Raw genomic sequence first — 20,013 nt, 5'->3', positions numbered from 1 at the left:
GCCAGGCGTTTCATATTTAATGTCAGTCTCGTCCTGCAGTTGGGGATACATCGCATGCCACTCACCCTGGGCCCCTCGATAGACCAGGACCGTGAGAATTATACAAGTATAATTCCCATCTATGTATTCTCTCCCAGCATTGAGTACAGCGCTCTGCACACAGTAAGCACTTAATAAATGCTACTAATACTATTACCAAAGCCCCCTACTCTGGGTTGGCTGGGACTGTTTTTAATCACAGAGAAGTCCAAATACACACCCAGGAAAAGTTTTAAAGTAAATAGTTGGAGTTCATTCACATACATGAATATTTCAAAGCTGGGTGCTTGAGACTGATCCAAGATTTGAACCTATTTTTTTTTGGTTTTTTTCTATCCCCACACTGACACACCCACACCTGGATCGAAAACAAGTGTTGTTTAACATATCCCCCAGCGTTGGATCGAATCATCATCTGAAAAAAGTACACCTTAGTACACCTTAGGCAGCAGTTTCCACCTAATTCGGAAGGTCCACTTCAGTGCTGAATTCCGATTCCCCTCGCCAATGAGCCTTTCACCTCCTCCTCGTAAAAATCCCATTTTGCACCAATAGTTCTGGATCACAGAGGCCAACATGTTCCACATGGATCCTGCACCTATTCCCACTGCACCTTATTCTCTGCCAAATAGCCACGGTCAGAATGAACTCTTGCCATTCCCGTTTAGCCCCTGGTCTCAAAGACACAAATCTTACCTTCAGTTTGCACATTCTAAGTAGTGCACATTTGTACCAGGGATAAAATAATTTTTTTTTTGTTACTTTGGTTTTTTTTTTTTTTTTTTTTTATTTGTGGCCATTTAGAATGTCCCTAAATATGGTCTGCCATTGGCATGTGATAGGAAGTTTACAGACTTTCCTTATTTCTGGCAGCCCAAAGTCCTCTGGTTAAACATTAAAATAAATTATACATAGGAGAAGTGGAGTATAAGGGTAGGTAGATACCTATGTGCCGTGGGACTGGGCTGAGTATCTAGATGCTTAAGGGGTATGCAACTGAGTGTGCAGACAATTCAAAGGGGAGGGTGTATCAATACTACTGATTGGATCGATTGGTGAGCAAGGAATGTGGTGGAGTTTGGAATACTTTGGGTCATTTTCATTACAAGGAAGTCACAAACCCAGTTTTGCTGCTAACAAGCTTTTTCGAGAAATCACCGAGCTGCATTAAAGAAGTACTGTGACCAGTCTAGAGAGTCAGGCTCTGGGGAAAAGGCAGTTTGAAGATAATCCACATAATACATCAGAGTTTGATCATCTAGATTATATTTCTGAACCCGCATCAGTAGTTCAGTGGAAGAATCTGATTGAGATAACTGAAGCCCAGAGAAATAAAGTACCTTGCCCAATGTCACACAGCCGATGTGCTTTGCCCTGCTGTTCTTGCAGTTTGATTTTCTCTCTGTTTACAAAACCAAGGTGAGCTATACATTAAACTTCCTTAATGCGCAGAGTCAAATTTTAAGCAACTGTCGTGATTTTGATTTTACTTCCTGAATTTGGCAGCAGGTTTCATTTTATTTTATTTTATTTCTTTTTTTTTTTTTTAAAGGATTGGACTTATCCCATGAGACGAGAAATGCAGGTAGGACTTTCGTTGGCTTTTCGTATGAGCACATTAAACAACCCTGCAGGTTCAGGACTCACCTCTGGTTTGTAACTCAGTGGTTACAGCAGGAGAAAGATTAGTTCTAAACTGCTACTGTCCATCCCCTCTCCTGGGGCTGATGACAGGTCCACAGTGAAGGTGAGGTGTTGAGAGCCTACTGTCTAGATATCAGAGCGCCTGCCGGAGCCTGGTCGAGAGTATCAGCTTTATTTTCGATCTTCTGGGCCTGAAATTCAAGTGACTATGGGTCATTTAATCTCAACTGCAAAATGAGGTTAATAGGCTTGTAAAACACTTTGAGACGATAAGGCAGATCACTTCACATTCAGCATGAATAGGATGTTCTGGAAATTTCTGACACTCGCCTGACCAGAAAGTTAAAATTTTGACATTACTTTTTGGGTAGACTTAACGGGACTTAAAGCTGTCAGAATCCTTCCATTAAATGTTTCTGTGAGAAGTCAGGTGAGGTGGAATGAAAAGATGCAGTGATATTTATTGTATGGGTGCAGAGCACAGTACTAAGCACTTGGAAAAGTTCAATACAGTAGAGTTGGTAGGTGCTGTATCTGCCCCCAAGGAGCTTAGCGTCTATGAGGGAGACGCATTAAAATAGATTAGGGCTAGAGGAAATAATACATAATATTTACTCAAGTATCGTGGTGACCGGAGTGAGTATCAAAGTGCTAAAGAGGTGCACAGCCGAGCGCATAGTCAACGTAGAGGGGAAGATAAACAAGGGAATTGAAAGGCTTATTCTGGGAAGGCCTCATGGAGGAGATGTGGCTTTTAGGAGGGCTTTGAAGGTGGGGAAGGTGGTGGATTGTCAGATGTGAAAGGGGAAGGACGCTCCAGGCCTGAAGGAGGATGTGAGCAATGGGTGGGTGACCAGATAGACCAGATCGAAGTACAATGGGTAAATGGATGATGGAGGAGCAAACTGCTTTGGGTGGTTTGTAGTAGGAAATCAGCCAGGTGAGGTTAGACGGAGAGAGCTGATTGAGTGCCTTAAAACTGCTGGGGATAAAGAAGAAGTAAACAAGCGTATTTAAGCTTAACAGAAAGGAGGATTTTCACTATTTGAAAATGATGCTGCTGTCCAGCACACTGTTCTCCTGATGGTTGCTGCATAAATGAAGCTTAGTCAGTTTAGAATGTAAAATTGTACTACAGCTGTATCAAAGACATCTCTCCAACTGCAGCATATAAATCGTATATGTAGGTCTCTTCTTTTCAGTTAGTTGTTTCCTCTGTCTTGCTGTTAAAACACCCCAAAAGGATTTGATTTCTGGTATCCGTGAAAGCGTGATGAATGTAGAACTTGATGGAAAATGTGCACAGAAATGGTAATATATTAAGCTCAGATTAATCTCTCAAACTTTTTTTGTTTTGTTTTTGTTCGTTTATTTTTAAGGAAATATTGCCTGGATTGTTTTTAGGCCCATATTCTTCGGCTATGAAAAGCAAGGTATGGTTGTTAAGTTATCATCACCAAAATAATGTATGAACAAAGTGCTCAGAAGCTTGAAGGCTTTTTCTTTCCCATATGTTAAATGGGAAATCAGTTAATATATGTAAATTGATTTGTGACTCATTGGGATTGGGTGTTTCATTTCTTCTGATGTGATTAAAGAAGAAAACTGCTGAGTGAGTTGTGGGGTAAAAGGTTGCATTTGTCAATTTCTATGAAAGGGACTCAGGGATTGGTAACATTTTTTTTTTTGAGGACTGTTCTGGGACAGGAAAGGGAGAATATATTTGACATATCATGAGTATTTATTTATAATTGACTTATTGAATGTCATGCCTTTCACAAAAAAAAAACAGGGCACAACAAATACCTACTTAAACCCAGTGCATACATTACTGTTACTTAATTTCAAATGGAGAAAATTGAAGGTTTACAGTTGTTTGGTTCAGAGAAAAATTCACCATAGAAAAATGCATTTGGTGTTCAGCATTAACATTTCAATGTTTGGGGGGCTTTTGTGCATTTTTCAGGCAGTTAAGTCTAGCCTGTAAAATAATTTTGGTGGGCTGATTTGGAAAATATCACCGTTACAGGATATTATAATTTTGCAAATTATGCACCCTGTAGGCTCGGCTATATTATCAAACTGATCTGGGCAATTATTCGGAAAAAATTGGAAAAATTAACATGCCCTTAATATCTCGGGCGGTGTAGACCTTTGGTATAAGTACTGCCACACTGGTAAAGCACTTAAAGTGTCGATAAACATTGCCTTTAGCTGGCATGTTTTAGAAAATGATAACAATATATTTAAATATATCTTTATGTCTTTATCTCTATATCTCTATATATCATAGTTCAGTTACCCATTGAAGCAAGTCTTTTTGTAACATTTCTGTCAAGCTACAGTTATACTTGAAATGACTTGAACTTCACCAAAAGAAGGAGTGAATGTTGACTATTTGAGCACTTTAAATGATCAGAGTTAGGCTTCTTTGATCAGATCTTGGGGGAACTATTAAAAGTGAAAGGGAAAGGATCTGAAGATTTAGGAACTGGCTTTGCTGGAGAACCTTCCATTACTCCGAAGCTGATAAAATAACACTGCCAACGTAACAGGGTCCCTCTAGAGCTTGTATGTTGTCCATTCCTTTTTGTTATTTGGGGCTATTTTCTATGGTCTGTGTTATCCCAACGTGTAATTAAAGAAAACATTTCAAAAATGCTGGGGTTGATTGGGGGGCCAGGGGAGGGGTGGCAGAAATATCCTGAAGATGAGAATTGGGAGGGTGTGTGAGTTCAGTCTATTGACCCTTGATTCATTCATTACTGACAAGTTCCTCTGTGTACAGTAATTTTTTTTTCTAGCTTGACATAAAAATCTGAATCTCACCCTTATAGAATTACAGTGTACTATTTAAGTGGGAGCCCCTGAATTTATTAAAAAGTCAGTGCTACAACAAGGGGATTTTATGTTTCTAATGCCACTTACTTTTACACTTTTTTTTTCCAGCTATCTATGCTACAGAAATATGGAATAACTCACGTTATATGCATAAGGCAAAATATTGAAGCAAACTTTATTAAACCAAACTTTCAGCAGTTATTTAGGTAAGATATTAGTGCAGCTGGGTTTGAAAACCCCCCACCCTGTTAAAGCAAACTCAAGAAAAGCCTTCTAATATATGATTCTGAAAGCCTAGTTCATAAATTCTTTGGGTTTTTCTCGTGCAGTTGTATGATAATTTATTGCTCTTCTGGGGTAGATTCTCTCTACAGTGAAACTTGTTGTTGGTAATAGTGTTATTTATTACATTTTTACTATCCTAAGCCCTGTCCTAAGCCCTGGAGTAGGTACAAGGTAATCAGATCGGACATAGGTCACTATCTCACATGGAGCGCTCAATCTGAGGAGGGAGAAAGGAACTGAGGCAGCCAGAGTCTTCAGGAGTGGCTACTGTTGGATTATTTTTTGATATTTGACTCTGAATTAGCATCTGGTGTTCAGAGATGTAAGAGTGGCCTTCTCTCAGAGCTCGCTTCACAATGGTGGGAGTTTCCATGGGTGTCCCCATAGTAGCCGGGACTTCCCTCTGTATCCGAACTGCCCTGGTTGGAGAGTTTCCTTCAGGTGATCTCAGAGATTGTAGGGTTTGGCTCATTGGAAACTTTTCCTCCAAGTCCCCATTTTCCCAGCAGGGTTTTTTTTTTCCTTCTTCTTCTCTCCAAGGTACTTATAATTTAGCTTTTTACTGGCTTCCCAAGTTTTTTTTTTTTTCGCAACCTCAAAGTGCTTGCTTGGAAAACATTATTCCCCAGAAGTGAAGCCTCAAAGTGCATTTCTCTGTCAGAAATAAAATCTGAGCTCTGAAAATTCTGCAGTCAGCCTGGTGGCTTTCCATTCAAGTGGCCTCCAAGACAGGTTTCATCAAATTCTTTTTAAATTTCTGGATTTTCAGTAATCTGGATTTGGGTGTCAGGAAAGAGGACCTTAATAACTTTTTTACAAATTTCTTCATCTAGAGAGTTCCCACTCTTGATCACATTTTTTTAGTTACCTTTTTAAGACGTATTGTCAGTCCGTAGAGAAGCAGCGTGGCCTGGTGGCAAGAGCACGGGCCTGGCAGTTAGAAGGACCCGGGTTCTAATCCTGGCTCTGCCACTTGTGTGTGTGACCTTGGTACGGTCGCTTCACTTCTCTGCGCCTGTTACCTCATCTGTAAAATGAGGCTTAAAACTGAGCCCCAGTTGGAACATGAACTGTGTCCAACGTGATTATTTTGTACCTACCCGGGTTTTAGTATGGTGCCTGGCACCCAGTAAGTGCTTAACGAATACCATTTAAAGAGAAAAGGTATTTGAGTGCTTACTGTGTGCCGAGCACCCTCCTATATGCATGGACTGCAGTATAATAGAGTTTATACACATGATCCTTAATCACAAGGAGCTTACAATCTACAGGGGGAGACAGAAATTAAAATAAGTTACAGATATGGGGAGTGACAGAATGTAAGGATATTGTACAGAAGTGCCGTGGGATGACTTGACTCTCAAGTGCCTAAGGCGGGGGGCGGTGGAGATCTTAGTGTATGAGCGACACAGAAGGAATGACCAATAGGGAAGATGAGGGTTTAGTCAGAGAAGACCTCTCGGAGGAGATGTGATCTTAGGAGGGCTCCGTCCATGCTCGTGGTTTACTACGATTTCTCCGTGATATTCTTAAAATTGCAAAAGGGCAACCCAACCTGGTTTGAAATCACAGAGAAGAGTCCTCAGTGTGGACATTGGCAGTAGCGTGGACATTGGCAGTAGCCCCTGGCTGAGGGGACTCATCATTCTACCGTATTTATTGAGCGCTTACTGTGTGCAGAGCACCGTACTAAGCACTTGGGAGAGAATAGTATAACAGTAAACAGATTCATTCCTTGCCCCACAATGAGCTTACAATCTGGAGGGAACCTCAGAGGCGGGCTTCTGGAAATGACAGTGCATTCAGCATGTATGAGGCCAGAAACTTAAGGTTAAAACTAGAAAGAACGTAATCAAGTTCGGGCCCGCGTGCAGCTTATGGTTGGACGGCAATACCGAGGTGTACTTTCTGTAAAAAGACCTCTAGTATTGCCAAGTACAGGATCAGATGTTGATTATGAACGACTTGGCAGGCGAGGGCAGTGGGCCCAGAGCCAAGAGTTCAGGCTTCCGCTTTACCCACGGTTGAACCGAGTTATTTAATCACCAGTGTCCACGGGGCCATGCTTTTTCATTTTGAAAAATGGCGAGGGTCCTACGAAATAAATATCCTGCCTTGCAGGGAGATCAATTTAGTTTCCTGCCCACTCCATAGATTTTTACAGCTGAATTTCTGCCAAGAAAATTCTCAAAGTTAAATATTCCCAGCAGAAAGAGAGTGAATTTACTAATACATTATGCTCACGGTGAAATATTTTATTTTCAGGTATTTAGTCTTGGATATTGCAGATACTCCTGTTGAAAATATAATACGTTTTTTCCCTATGGTAGGTATCTCAGCGCATTTTTTGGTCAATCTGATAAAATTGCTCTTCAACCCCAAACATTCAAGTTATGGTCTTCTTTTAACAGCATTTATGCATATAAGGGAGTAAGTTTAAATTCACTTGAAAGTGTTGAGCAACCTGATAGCACTCTTAAGTATTCTTCAGTTATATCTCCACTCTAAAATTCATATTAATGAAATATTATTTTTAATTTTAATTATATATATTTTTTCCCTAGGGGACCCCTAAGTTAGATGCTGTATTTAAAGTTTCTGGTTTTTTATGGAAGAGCCAAAGGTAAAAAGATTTGCCAGAAATTAGATAAGGAAGAGTAATTTTTTACTTAAACTCAATATTAGCTGTAATATTTGCTTACAGCTTTCTAAGGAAATAATTTAATCAGCTCCGATATCCTTAAATTAGTTTTTTCAGAGTAGCCAGACTATTATAGTGTAAAGTAATAATAATAATGGTGGTTTTTGGTAAGTGCTTACTATGTGCAAAGCACTGTTCTAAGCACTGGGGGGATACAAGGTGATCAGGTTGTCCCATGTGGGGGCTCACAGTTTTAATCCCCATTTTACAGATGAGGTAACTGAGGCAAAGAGAAGTTAAGTGACTTGCCCAAAGTCACACAGCTGGCAAATGGCGGAGGCGGGATTTGAACTCATGTCCTCTGACTCCCAAGCCCGGGCTCTTTCCACTGAGCCAGTGATCCTTATGCAGATTATATTTTCTATCTTTGTCTTTCCATCTGTTAAATAACTTTGTTTTCAAACAATACTGCCTTGAAATATAACATTCACATTTGCTAGCATTAACATTTTCCGTTTAGTAATTATTCTTTAAATATGAAGTCTTTTGAAACACTTGAGTTTTATATTTGAACACACCACTTTTTGAGGAGTTTTGAGGAAACATGTTTGAAGCATCTTAAGCATTCAACTTCCATTTCCTCAGTTGCTAATAGATCTTTAAAGATCTAAATCTGTATGCAATGTAGATGTAAAGCAGTGCAAAATCATGGACTAACTCGAAGTATAACTGAACGTACAGTCTACAATTTACTGATTTTATAGCCGTACAATAAACGGATGTATTCTCAGCACTCAGTATAGTACTCTGCACAGAGTAAGTGCTTAATGAATGCTGTTACTACGACCACAACTGAATCTAATCTTTTTTGTTATCCTAGACTAAAGAATTTATTGATGGGAGCTTACAAACTGGAGGTAATTATCACTGGATAATTAAACAGATTGGAATGTGCTTAATTCTCCAGATTATTGTTTGGATCTTTTTTTTCCAGATGTCCAAGCCCTGTTTTTAACTCGATTGGAGAACAGTTCTAAATTGTATGGGAATATAACTTTGAGCTTAATTTTTAAAAATTTATCCTTGGGTAACAAGAGGTGAAATGAATGTCTTTTACCTGACTTTCTTTTAGTGGCATGTCTATGTTTGTGACAGACATATTTGGAGGAAGGAATTATTTTTCTGTTTATCACATTTTGAAAAGTTACTTCATCTGGCAGTTGAAAATTTTTAGCCAACATCGTAAACCCCTTTTTTCTGTTTTATCAGAATAATCTGTAGAATTTATTTTTCTTTTTTAGGAAAAGTTCTTGTTCATGGAAATGCAGGGATATCCAGAAGGTAAAGGCTATAACTTCTTGTTCAGTTCATCAATTTCGTTCTTAAATGTTGTGGTCCAGTCATCTGAAAGGTCTTCCTTTCTTCTTCAGTGCTGCCTTAGTTATTGCGTACATTATGGAGACATTTGGAGTGAAGTACAGGTAAGGATCAAATTAAAATACTCCAGAGCCTTTACATTTTCCTGTATGGGCAGAAGCTAAGATGAAATAGTGAGATGGGTCTGTCCTTGCCTAGTTCATTTTTCCTGCCTTGATGAGTCTGATTGGAGAAAAAGATGTTCCCAGCCCCTGTAGCTAAAAGCTTTCTCTCAGTTTTAAGTGTTCCCCTGTTTTCGATGGGTATATATGAAAACAGTGTCCATTATGCTGAAAGTTTTCATTTTTAAACACGAAAACTTTGGAAGGTTTGATTGTAATCATGTAATTTGGTACCTTGAAATTGAAGTAAAGATTAACGGCACCTTTCTAACGGCCTCTCACTGTGAGAGAGAAACTATTTCAGCTAGATGGCTGCTTTCATGTACCTTTTTATCCATGAGTCTCTTTGGGGCAAGCAAAAAAAAAAAATATTTTGTAGGCTGGTAAATTTATTGTGTTTATGGCATAAAGAGTTCCGCTGTAATGCACGATAGATAGGGCGCTGTTGAAGAGTTAGGGAATGTTCTTTTCACAATCCAAGCCTGTTCCGGATAAAGCACGATCTACAGTGAACACAGGTAGGTTCAGTATAGGAAGAAATGATGATGTTCATCGATGTGACGTCGGCCAGCGTAGGAGTACTATAGCGCAGTGTTTCCATAACATAACGTTCTTCAAGAGCACAACTACCTGTAAGAGGATAACTGACTGAGTGTAGAAGACTCATCCATTTTCATTATTCATTTTGCTTTCCTCTATACTGTCAGCTCGTCGTGGCAGGGAATGTGTCTGTTGACTCTTGTATTGTACTCTCCCAAGTGCGTAGTACAGTGCTCAGCACAGTAAGCACTCAATGAATATGATCGAATGAATTTTTCTCATAGTTAAAGCAATGTAATTTGGTGCTCAACAATTTAACTCACTCACACTTCAATAAGAGTCTTTGCCTTTCCTTACCCAAGATCCCATTTTCCCAAACTTGGTACCCGTGGCAAGTAGTAAAGAAGGGATTAAAAATTACTGAAAACTGACTTGGGAAACAGTGTGACAGGCATGGGATCATGTTTGAAAAAGTACAATGATAAGACCCTCTTGCTTTTAAGAGACTCGTATATACCTTGCAAGAGAGTAGCCCCTTGCGAATGAACTGTTTTAGGCCATTTTGGAGAGAATTTCTAGAATGAGCTATCTTTGGAGAAGCCTCTCTGTGTTCATGTTTTTTTGTCAGGGAAGAAATTAAATTTTTTTTTTTCCCCCCAGGGATGCATTTACTTATGTTCAAGAAAGGAGATTCTGCATAAATCCCAATGCTGGGTTTGTTCATCAACTTCAGGTAACTTTCACAGATTGCATTTTCCTCATTTAGGCACTCACCTAGGTAACTGGTAAAATAATGTTCAGTGTGATTTGAATGAATGTAGTCTTTGCTTCTTGGAAGCTTAAAGTTACTTCAGTAAGATCCTCACCGGTTTTGCTTCTCTCTACAGTCAGGGTCTAATTTTCCCCAAAACCCAGTTGTCTCTCTGTTAACAGCAAAGCCGTGGCAGGGTGAAATAGGTCAGAGCCTGGGAACTGTACTACCCTCGACAGGTCTAGGTCAAACAGAAAGTTAGATGGACCTGAAAGGGTTTGGAGAGAATTTTACAAGGAATGCCAACACCAATAACAGAGAAAACTCTTCAGAAAGTTCGAGCTGGGTGCCAGCTAGGGAAACCAGTTAAGAGCCACTTGATGATTTGATCATGGAATAAAAGGTGCACCCAGGCATGAAAGGAGAGAGACCCAGTAGCTCTGTAATTCAGTGTTGGAGAAGGGCAGAGCATATCCTGATTCCAGATGTTTTTATGGAGCAGATAAGGCAGGGCAACTGGATCATAGTGGAGTGACCATCCAGGACAAGGTGAAGGTAATCAGCATAGCTCAGTGGCAAGAGCCCTGACTTGGGAGTCAGAGGTTGTGGGTTCTAATCCCTGCTCTGCCACTTGTCAGCTTTGTGACTTTGGACAAGCCTCTTAACTACCCTGTTCCTCAGTTACCTCATCTGGTAAAATGGGGATGAAGACTGTGAGCCCCACGTGGGACAGGCTGATTACCTTGTATCTCCCGCAGCACTTAGAACAGGGCTTGGCACATAATGTTGGTATTTGTTAAGCGCTTACTATGTGCCGAGCACTGTTTTAAGCGCTGGGGTAGATAAAGGGTAATTGGGTCGTCCCACATGAGGCTCACAGTTAATCCCCATTTTACAGATGAGGTGACTGAGACACAGAGGAGTGAAGTGACTTGCCCACAGTCACAGCTGACAAGTGGCAGAGCCGGGATTCGAACTCATGACCTCTGACTCCCAAGCCCGTGCTCTTTCCACTGAGCCACGCTGCTTCTACATAGTAAGCCCTTCACAAATACCATCATCATTATTATTATTGGCATAGTGGATAGAGCATGGGCCTGGGAGTCAGAAGGACCTGGGTTCTAATTCTGACCTCACCACATGACTGCTGGGTGACCTTGGGTGAGTCACTGAACTTCTCTGTGCCTCAGTTACCTCCTGTAAAATGGGGATTAGTGTGAGTCCCAAGTGGGCCAAGGACTATATCCAACCTGATTAATTGGTATCTACCCCAGGGCTTAGAACAGTGCTTGGCACATAATAAGCCCTTAACAAGTACTATTATTATTATTACAAACAATTACCAGACCACAGTGGATAGTGTTATTGTCATTTTTAAAGAGTGTTTCAGAGTTGTTCTCGGGGAATTAGGCCATTTAGTCTCATTGAATATCCAGCAAATGAGTAGACTCTGAAGGTAGGCTTGGAATCAGTGACCCACTAGAAAGACCCAGAGCCTGGTGGGAAGGCAAACATCATACTTTCTATATGGGGAAATCATTTCTCATTTATCAGAGTTCCCTAAAGGGCTCCATAAATATGTGGATTATCTGCTGTGTGATCTTGGTCAAGTCACTTATCTTCTCTGTGCTTGTTATCTCATCTGTGTCCATCCTGATTAACTTGTATCTATCCCAGCGCTTAATACAGTACTTGGCACATAGGAAGTGCTTAACAAATGCCATTTTTTAAAAAAAACCAATAATGATGATGGTATTTAAATGCTTACTATGTGCCAAACAGTGTTCTAAGCACTGGAATAGATACGAGGTTATCAGGGTGTCCCACGTGGGGTTCACAGTCTTAATCCCCATTTTACTGATGAGGTATCTGAGGCACAGGGAAGTTAAGTGACTTGCCCAAAGTCACACAGCTGATAAGTGGCGGAGTGGGGATTAGAACCCACAACCTCTAACTCCCAAGCCCATGCTCTTTCCACTAAGTCATGCTGCTTCTCTACAAAAAACCCACTACAGTTTAACTGGTTTAAGTATGGAAGAATGTATCATGTTCGGTAAACTATTAAGAAGTAAATTGGGCTTCCCTAAGCATGTGAATAGAAGAGATCAGCAAACAAAATATTTAGATAGTCAAGCGTTTGATAAGATTAATCCAGAGGTTGTTTTTTTTTAAAGGAGTAATCAATAGAGAGAGTGTTGTCTTATGGGGAGTAAGGTGGCTGAGAGATGAGACACTGAGGCTACGGATAATTGTGTTGCTGGTTAAAGAAAGGGAAATAAAGGGGCTAACTGGTTACGTTAAACATTTCTACCAATCATCCTCAAAAGGACGTGCTCAGGTTTCATATGTTGGTTTTCGGGAGATCCTGAGTTTTGATAGATGGTAATAGACGTGGAGGGATAGAGATGAATTGGAGGCTGAGCGAATAAATCTTTAGAAATGGGCAGAAAAGTGGCAAATGAGCTTCACTGTGAGCAAGCATAAGGTATTGCACCTAGGGGAAAACCATCAAATCTGTAACTGCAGTTGCCACATTTTGGACCGAGAACCTGGTATTGTTGTCTGTCCCCTTAATTTAATGTGCTGGAAAATGCATTAGAGAGGGCATAGAAAGCAATAGTAACAAGTACTATTATCACTTATCACCACAAGTACTTATCATCACAAGTACTTATCACCACGTGAATCTGGCATGTCCACACCCGCAGTTGTTTTACCACAGCTGTCTAGGAAGGGTGTAATAGAGGTGGAGGAGAATAGTGAGGACAGCCAAGGTGATCAGGGCAAGGAGAAATGTTCCATATCGGGAGAGGTGGAAAAGGTTAGAACTCTTCACTTGGAAGAGGTTTTGGAGAAGGGACCACCATGGAAATTTACAAAGCATGAAAACACAGGATGAGAGGGGTGCCATTAAAGTTGGATGGTAGAAGGCTCAAAGTAAACCACAGTAGACATTTTTTCATACTGTAGAGGCTGAACATTTGGAGCTATTCATCCTAATAAACCGTAGAGGTGGAAAGTCTCAGTAGTCTAAGAAGGGTTGAGATAAATAAATGGAGGAGAGGTCCATAGGCTACGAGAGGAAGAAGTTACGGATGTTAGAGGAAGTTGCTGGAGAAAGAGACACGTTAAAAGAGATTCATGCATATGGCGTCTTAGATGGATTATCAGAGGGAAGAATTTGGGTGTTAGTGCATTTCTAATCCTGAAGGGGAACTTTTTCTGCTACTGCAGGAGACAGAATACTGAATCGGTCTGCCTCACTGACATTTCGTATGTTCAAAAAATAATAAGGATAGAGCTACCATTGACTCGTATTCTGATTTTTTTTTCCACTTAGGAATATGAAGCCATTTATCTAGCAAAGTTAACGATACAGATGATGACACCATTGCAACTGGAAAGATCATTATCTGTCCAACCTGGTACTACAGGTAAGACTTGGGTAAAATTGTCATGCAGTTTTTGAGGGTGAGCTGGGGGGTGAGAAAGCAGGGGTGCATTTGGCTTGTCTGAAGTTAGGAAGGCATTTCCATCTGTAGGTGATTAAAACCTCATTAGAGAAAAAGTGTGAAGAGAAAGAAGAGACCCAACTCCAAAGAGAAGCCATCTACTGCCTCAGACAGTCTGCCGCTTGACCGCTTAGCATTAAGCCCCTTACGCGGCCCGTCTTTGGCCCAGGTGCTTTTAAGTTTGACTCCTTTATGGGTAAAAAGGGAATTCCTACAGTGAGTTTTGGCGGAAATATCCACAGTGGGGCTTTAATTTCAGAAAAAGGGAAATGAGGTTAGAAGGGGAAAAAAGTGCATGAAATTTAAGCTTAGAAGCCAGCAGTTGCTTCAGGGAGTTTTGTTTGAAAGTGAATAGGGATTTTCTAAACAGAGAAGCAGGCGATAAAGAGATGTTTGACTCTCTCCTCCCAGTGACAAAGAGGTGGTTCTTTGCCAACAGGCCTCTTCGCCAGTATTCCTGAATTACTCCCAACCTAAATGAGGAATTTTCCCTTTTTTGATGGGGCCCGTTTTCCAGTAACAAAAATCCAAAGATTTGTCTTACAATCTGATTTAAATCAGTGGAAGCACCTGGTACCCATATGGCACTGGTGCCCTATGTCCTGGCCCTGTGCTCTGCCCTGGAAGCAAACCTTGAACTGGGTAGAGCAATAGCAAGAGGGCTTCTCCCCTTCCCTTCCCACCTCTCTGCCTCTGTCTCCACCCTTGCCCCCCTTCCTTTCCTTCTTCCCTCCTCCCCTTTCCTTCTCGGAGAGTCCAGAAATGTTAGTGGAGGAGAAGGGGGGAGAGTTTGGTGTCCGTAGTGGATAAGAGAGTATGTGCCCCCTCCAGAGTTTCTAGTGGCCTTTGAAGGTAGCCCACCAGGATAGGCCAGAAGGGCATGTGACCATGCCAAATTGTGTTTCCATGGTCAGAGCGGAGAAAGACCATGAATGGATGGATCCATTCACTCCCTGGGCAGAGGCTGAGAGCATTGTAGTTTCTGCCACCATCTCATGAGAAGTGTTGAATTTTCCCAGATGCCAAAGTGCCCAAAACTACCATGCTGATGATTTGGTACCTATCTTGTTTTTGTGGGCATCTGGCAGACTTTCCTTATGCTGTCTCAAGGCAGTCCATTGGCTGCCCGGACCCACTCCACCCCATCTTGCACTTTGTTCTTCCCAAGCTAAGCTCCTCACTGCTTCATTCTTGACTCTTCCACCACCAGCCCTGTGCACACTCCCTTCCTCTTGCTTTAAACTCCTGCCCTTTTTTAAGTTGACCATACCCCAACTCTCTCGATCCTTTAAAGCCCTTCTGAACCTCCCCTCCTTCCAGGAGGCCTTCCCAGATCATGGCTAGCCAGCAGCTCCCCAAAAGCACTTAAACTTTACACTCCTTTGCATTTATGCATGTTTTTGTCTTCTATTTTATCCTTCTGTGCTTTGATTTTCTACAGCCATTGCATTCTGAGAATGACTTGTGTCTATTAGCCTCCCTGTTGTAATGTCCTGGAAGTTGGAGACTACGTCTCTTACTCAACCAGTCTTCCAGTGGATTACCGTGTTCTTCACAGACTGGGCACTTGATAAATACTATCGATTGATTAAGGGGTGAGACAGGTGCTGGTCAGATGTCAGGAGAAAAAAATTATACAGACAGCCAGTGTCCAATTCAGCACTCTTTCAAACAGAATAATAGTTCTTTGTTTTTGTGCGTAAACAAGGCCTGTCCTTCCCTTCAGTTTGGAAGTTGCCATACTTGTTTGGGCTTCCCAAGGGTCTCTTCTGCAATGGACAGCTCAACTTGCCCCATTTTTTTCATGGTCTTCTTTGAATTCATATTGTTAGTCTATATATATAGTCTATATATAGTCTATAAACTATATATATATACTGTATATATATTGACTAACAATATATATATACAATATATACACAAATTGTTACATATTTTCTGAAGCAAATATTAAGGTCAAGCATCTTTTCCAAAATTGCTCACAAAAGGTCTACGTCTAGAACGAAAACCGGATTACCTGTGCATTTCTTAGGTGTCGGCCCTTCACACATTTGAAAAGCCATCCTCTGGCCAAACATACTGGTATTTTTTCAACTGACAGATGCCGTCCTGTCTTCCCTGGTGAGGTTTAAGTTGGTGGAAATTCTGGAAAATGCCAGCCCCTGAGTTTTTCCCAGCCCTATTAAATGTTGGTTATCGGTGCAATTTCTGCTCTTCGGAACTTGTACTTTTTAGGAAGCTTGAAGCGAACGCACGAAGAGGAAGAGGAATTTGGCAGTATGCAGGTGGCAGCTGCACAGAATGGCTAAGAAGAGTCCCTTCCGAGGAGGAAGGGAATTCCGGTGTGAAGAGGAAGATTACATTCACAATGGGAAACGGAAATCCTACGAGTGGCTTCTTTTCCAGTCACGTTGCTTCCAGGTGCCACTGCCTCTCTGCCACTGGCTGAGCAACAGACGGAGAAGATACCAGACTTCTTGAATAGATGGCACTGATTGTTTTACTTTTTTTACACTTTACAGTTTTATTATAAACCAAGATTTTTTGGACTTGCAAAGAGGTATTATTGCAATAATGCACTTTTCATACTTGAAATTTCTTTATTTGTATGATATAAAGTTATTACTTTAAACACAATGCAAATTAGGGTTATTTGTTTATAAAGTTATTTGTAATTTATAACAAGAGAATTTACTAAAGAAAAGTTTGCTAAAATTCATTTTGTGTTCTGTAAATACTTTTTTTTTTTAAAAAAAAGATTCGATTTTTCTTTTCTTTTTTTTTATGACGGAGCCTCTTGTACCAACACTTCAGTAGAAACCTGAACTCTGTCCCATTGTGAGTAAACCTCACTTATCTGGAGCCAGAACAAGCCCTCTGATTTGGTTCGCCTCCTTACGTTGACCCCGACACTGATGACTTCTACAGATCGTTTCTCGTGGTTGGCTAGTACGCCGGAGTAGGAATTAGTTAAAAAGAAAAAGACTTGATTTTGCTGACTAGCGGTACGGCTTGCCAACGAGAGCAGTTGGGGTAGGAATTTCCAAGACATTTTCCCTCTCTTCCATTTTTGGGGGAAGAGGACGACCGTTCCATCTCCTTCATTCTTGAGAATGAGTTGCCTGCTCTTTCTTCTGTGCCGAACTGTTGCTGTTACTGAAGGCCATGTGCATCTGGGCCCCATGTTGTCAACTCTTAGTGAAGCCCAAGGAGAAAAGTGCCTTGTCTCATTGTTAAAGCTGTTAACCTTTTTTTTTAATATATATATATATATATATAATTGTGTTCTCCAAATGGGAGAGCAGCCGGGGACTTACATTGTCCCACAGGCTACAGTTGGCCCCTGTAAATACCATTGGCCAGTTCAGATTGCTTAAAGGACTTCTGGAAAGTAGAAGCTTGCGAGGCTTTGGCCAATCGTGTGAAACGGGCAACGTTTTTTGCCCCCTCCACCCGGGGGTCGCAGGTTACACTTCTTAATCTTTGAAGTGTCAGGTTTGTAGGAAAGCTCTACTGGTAGAAATGTTTTCAATTCCCATTAGCGACAAAAAGAAAACTTCTGAAGTTGCAAGGACCTTGTAGGCTTTGCCCATAAAGGAACTACAAAACGGGATCTAGTTTTATGGGGTGCATGCCCCTACCTCCCCGTTCTCCTCTTCCCAGGAAAATCACTGCGGGGATCTTGGGGTTCCCCCATGGTTTTGTTTGAGGTTAATTCACAAGGTCCCTAAAGGGTTGCAGGAGTCTACCTGTTTCCAGGGCTGAGGTAGGGGTGGGAAGAGTCCCTCTTAAGTAACTTTTTACCTTTTTCTAATTTAGTGAAGACCAGCATGGACAAAACTCCAGTTTCCTGCTGCTGTTAACTACCTGCTCGGCTGCACGTGAGAGAAATTGTTTCCCTTAATGCCTCTTCTATCCCCCCCAACCCCCTCTCTTTAACCAAAGGGACTGTGCTCAGTAATTCCATGCAGCCATCTTGGTATTGTACCGTCATTTCAGTTCTTGCTTTGCTTTTCCCTCACATTTCAGGTGACTCCTGTCGCTGAGAGAGAACCTAGAGCCCTCCCTTCCTTACGCCTGTCCGTCCTCGATGTTCTAAAGCGGTTGCATTTCTACAGCCCCCCGTCCCCGGGAGCTCACCCCTTGTTCCGGTTCATTTTTTCATATGAATTTGACTTAAGGGGTGAGAAGGAGGAGTCCTAGCTCTCTCAAAGACTTTTTCTTCTCAGCATCTCTCATACCCTATTGATGTGTTCTTGCCTTGGTTTACCCACCCGATAGCATATACCCTTCATGATTTTGCACCTCTCAGTCAGCTAACCTTTAAGTGCATGCCTAACCCAGTACGCTAGACAGTGTCACACCCCTGATGAGGGGCACTTATTTTCTTGGGGCTGTGATGGAGATACTTCCAAGGCCGAGACATTTTCTTCCTCGTTCGTATCGAGCACCCCACTTGGGCGTATTTTATAATTTTCTTACCTCGGGATCGTCAGGTCACTTCCAGCACTGAATTTTTCTCGGTTCCATCACAACCCCAAGGATAAGGATGTTCAGCTGGATTCCTTTGTAAGCGGTAGTCGGGTCCCAGGTCACCGTCCGAATTTACTGACCAAAACTCCACCCCTATACCACTGTGAAGCCCTTTTAAGGCGGGGAGGGAGGAACCCGCCTCCAAGGTCAGCGATCATTGCCCTTTTTGAGTTTTAGCCAAGCGGTTAAAGAACTGACCACCTCCTTACCGACCTGAACTTCACTTGGACTCTGCAGATGTTAACGTGCAATGTGATCGATAAGGCACGACGGAAGTCGGCTTCCGGTGCGTGTTTTCGGAGGAAGCAGGGCTCGGCCGAGCGCTACTTTAAAACTTGCCGACCCGGGCGAGTGTAAAACCTGAATGTTTTCCAGGCTTCAGGTAGGACAAAGAAAAAATTACCTTTCCTCTAGGGTGAGGAAGTGTTCTAGAGCAGTGAGGCGAGTGGCATTTACTGTCACAGCAGCTCTTCGTAACTCCCGCGAGCAAGACACTGGTTAAGGATGCCTCTTGTGCCTCGTGGTCGTAGTTGAAACTCACCAAGGCGGTATCAGAGAACATTAGACCATGCCGATGCTGTTTTAAAGTTTCTGATTTTATAAACTTTTTCAACATGGGTAGAAAGCCGAATGAAGCTTAAGATTCTTCAAGTCGGAGGGGAGAAAAGGGATGTATGTATATACCTGAGCGTCAGCAGGGTGGGTGGTAACTGGGCCCTTGGCGCCACATGGTCTTTTGCTCTAAGAGAGCCAATTTTGTTCATCCTGTTTTTATGCCTATGTGTATATTTGAGTAGGGAAACGGTAGTCTGTGGTGAAATGTCTAAAGTACTGGGTTTTCATTTTTATGGTTGTTTTTTCAAATGTACCATTCTTAACTTACCATTCCTTTAATGCTGGGGGTTCTTTCTTACTCATTCATGGCAGCTAAGATCACTTAAACATTCAGGTTTACATGCTGGCTCCCTGCTCATGGGAGCGATCATACCTCACAATTCCAGGTGGGTTAAAGAAGTCAGTGACGTACTGACCGGTTGCAATTTACTATGCAGCAAAATCTACTCAAGCGGGAGGGTGGGGGGGGAAACCACAGTGTTTACTTCTTTTGGAAACATGTTTAAGTTACTCTGCTTCTAACACAGTAATTGTACATTGGATTAAGTGTAAAGGAATGCCACAGTGCAAGATGCTGCTAGCCCTGGCACAAAGTATTACAGACTTATTTTGTGAGATGAATGGTTCTATTAAAGTGTGTTCAAAATACCCAGAGTATCTTCTGTGCCATTCTCAAGCCGGAAAAAAAGAAGGAGCTGCTCGCTGAAAGTAGAGCGGCTGTAACTGTGAAAGGACTGCGGCAAGGGTCGAGATGGGTAACAAGCGATTTTAATTTCTCACAGGGACCGTTCCCCTTGGAGGGAGCGGGGCCTGGCCCAAGCGTATGTCTTTCCAGGGCTGTGCTCCTTTTGGTAACCTGTGCGGTCCAAAGCGGTCAAACCAACTCAACCCAGCCAGGTCGACTCCCTAAAAAGACCCACTTTTCTGGCAGCCAGCCGTAGTTCATCATATTTGAGCGCTTACCGTGTGCAGAGCACTGTACTGAGCGCTGGGGAGAGGACAATATAACAGACGCGGTCCCTGCCCACGACAAGCTTACGGTCTATTAAGAAAGGTGCTCCTGCCCTTCCTTAG

At 41.8% G+C, this 20,013-nt stretch overlaps 1 protein-coding gene across 1 annotated transcript in view; it reads left to right on the top strand.

Annotated features, from left to right (window-relative positions):
- The window catches only part of STYX (serine/threonine/tyrosine interacting protein), a 28,483-nt gene extending 8,896 nt beyond the window's left edge, over positions 1-19,587 (top strand). Inside the window, exons 2-11 of the mRNA XM_029078779.2 lie at positions 1,592-1,624; positions 3,063-3,116; positions 4,633-4,730; positions 7,075-7,135; positions 8,331-8,367; positions 8,752-8,791; positions 8,881-8,931; positions 10,189-10,261; positions 13,620-13,713; positions 16,027-19,587. Coding sequence (XP_028934612.1) covers positions 1,592-1,624; positions 3,063-3,116; positions 4,633-4,730; positions 7,075-7,135; positions 8,331-8,367; positions 8,752-8,791; positions 8,881-8,931; positions 10,189-10,261; positions 13,620-13,713; positions 16,027-16,100 — 615 coding nt within the window. The 3' untranslated portion in view covers positions 16,101-19,587. The remainder of the gene's footprint in view (positions 1-1,591; positions 1,625-3,062; positions 3,117-4,632; positions 4,731-7,074; positions 7,136-8,330; positions 8,368-8,751; positions 8,792-8,880; positions 8,932-10,188; positions 10,262-13,619; positions 13,714-16,026) is intronic.
- Positions 19,588-20,013: the final 426 nt, after the last annotated feature.

The sequence above is a fragment of the Ornithorhynchus anatinus genome, chromosome 14 (genome assembly GCF_004115215.2).
Source record: "Ornithorhynchus anatinus isolate Pmale09 chromosome 14, mOrnAna1.pri.v4, whole genome shotgun sequence".
NCBI lineage: Eukaryota > Metazoa > Chordata > Mammalia > Monotremata > Ornithorhynchidae > Ornithorhynchus > Ornithorhynchus anatinus.
The sequence above is the reverse complement of the archived record's forward strand: the minus strand, read 5'-3'. Positions and strand labels throughout refer to the sequence as shown.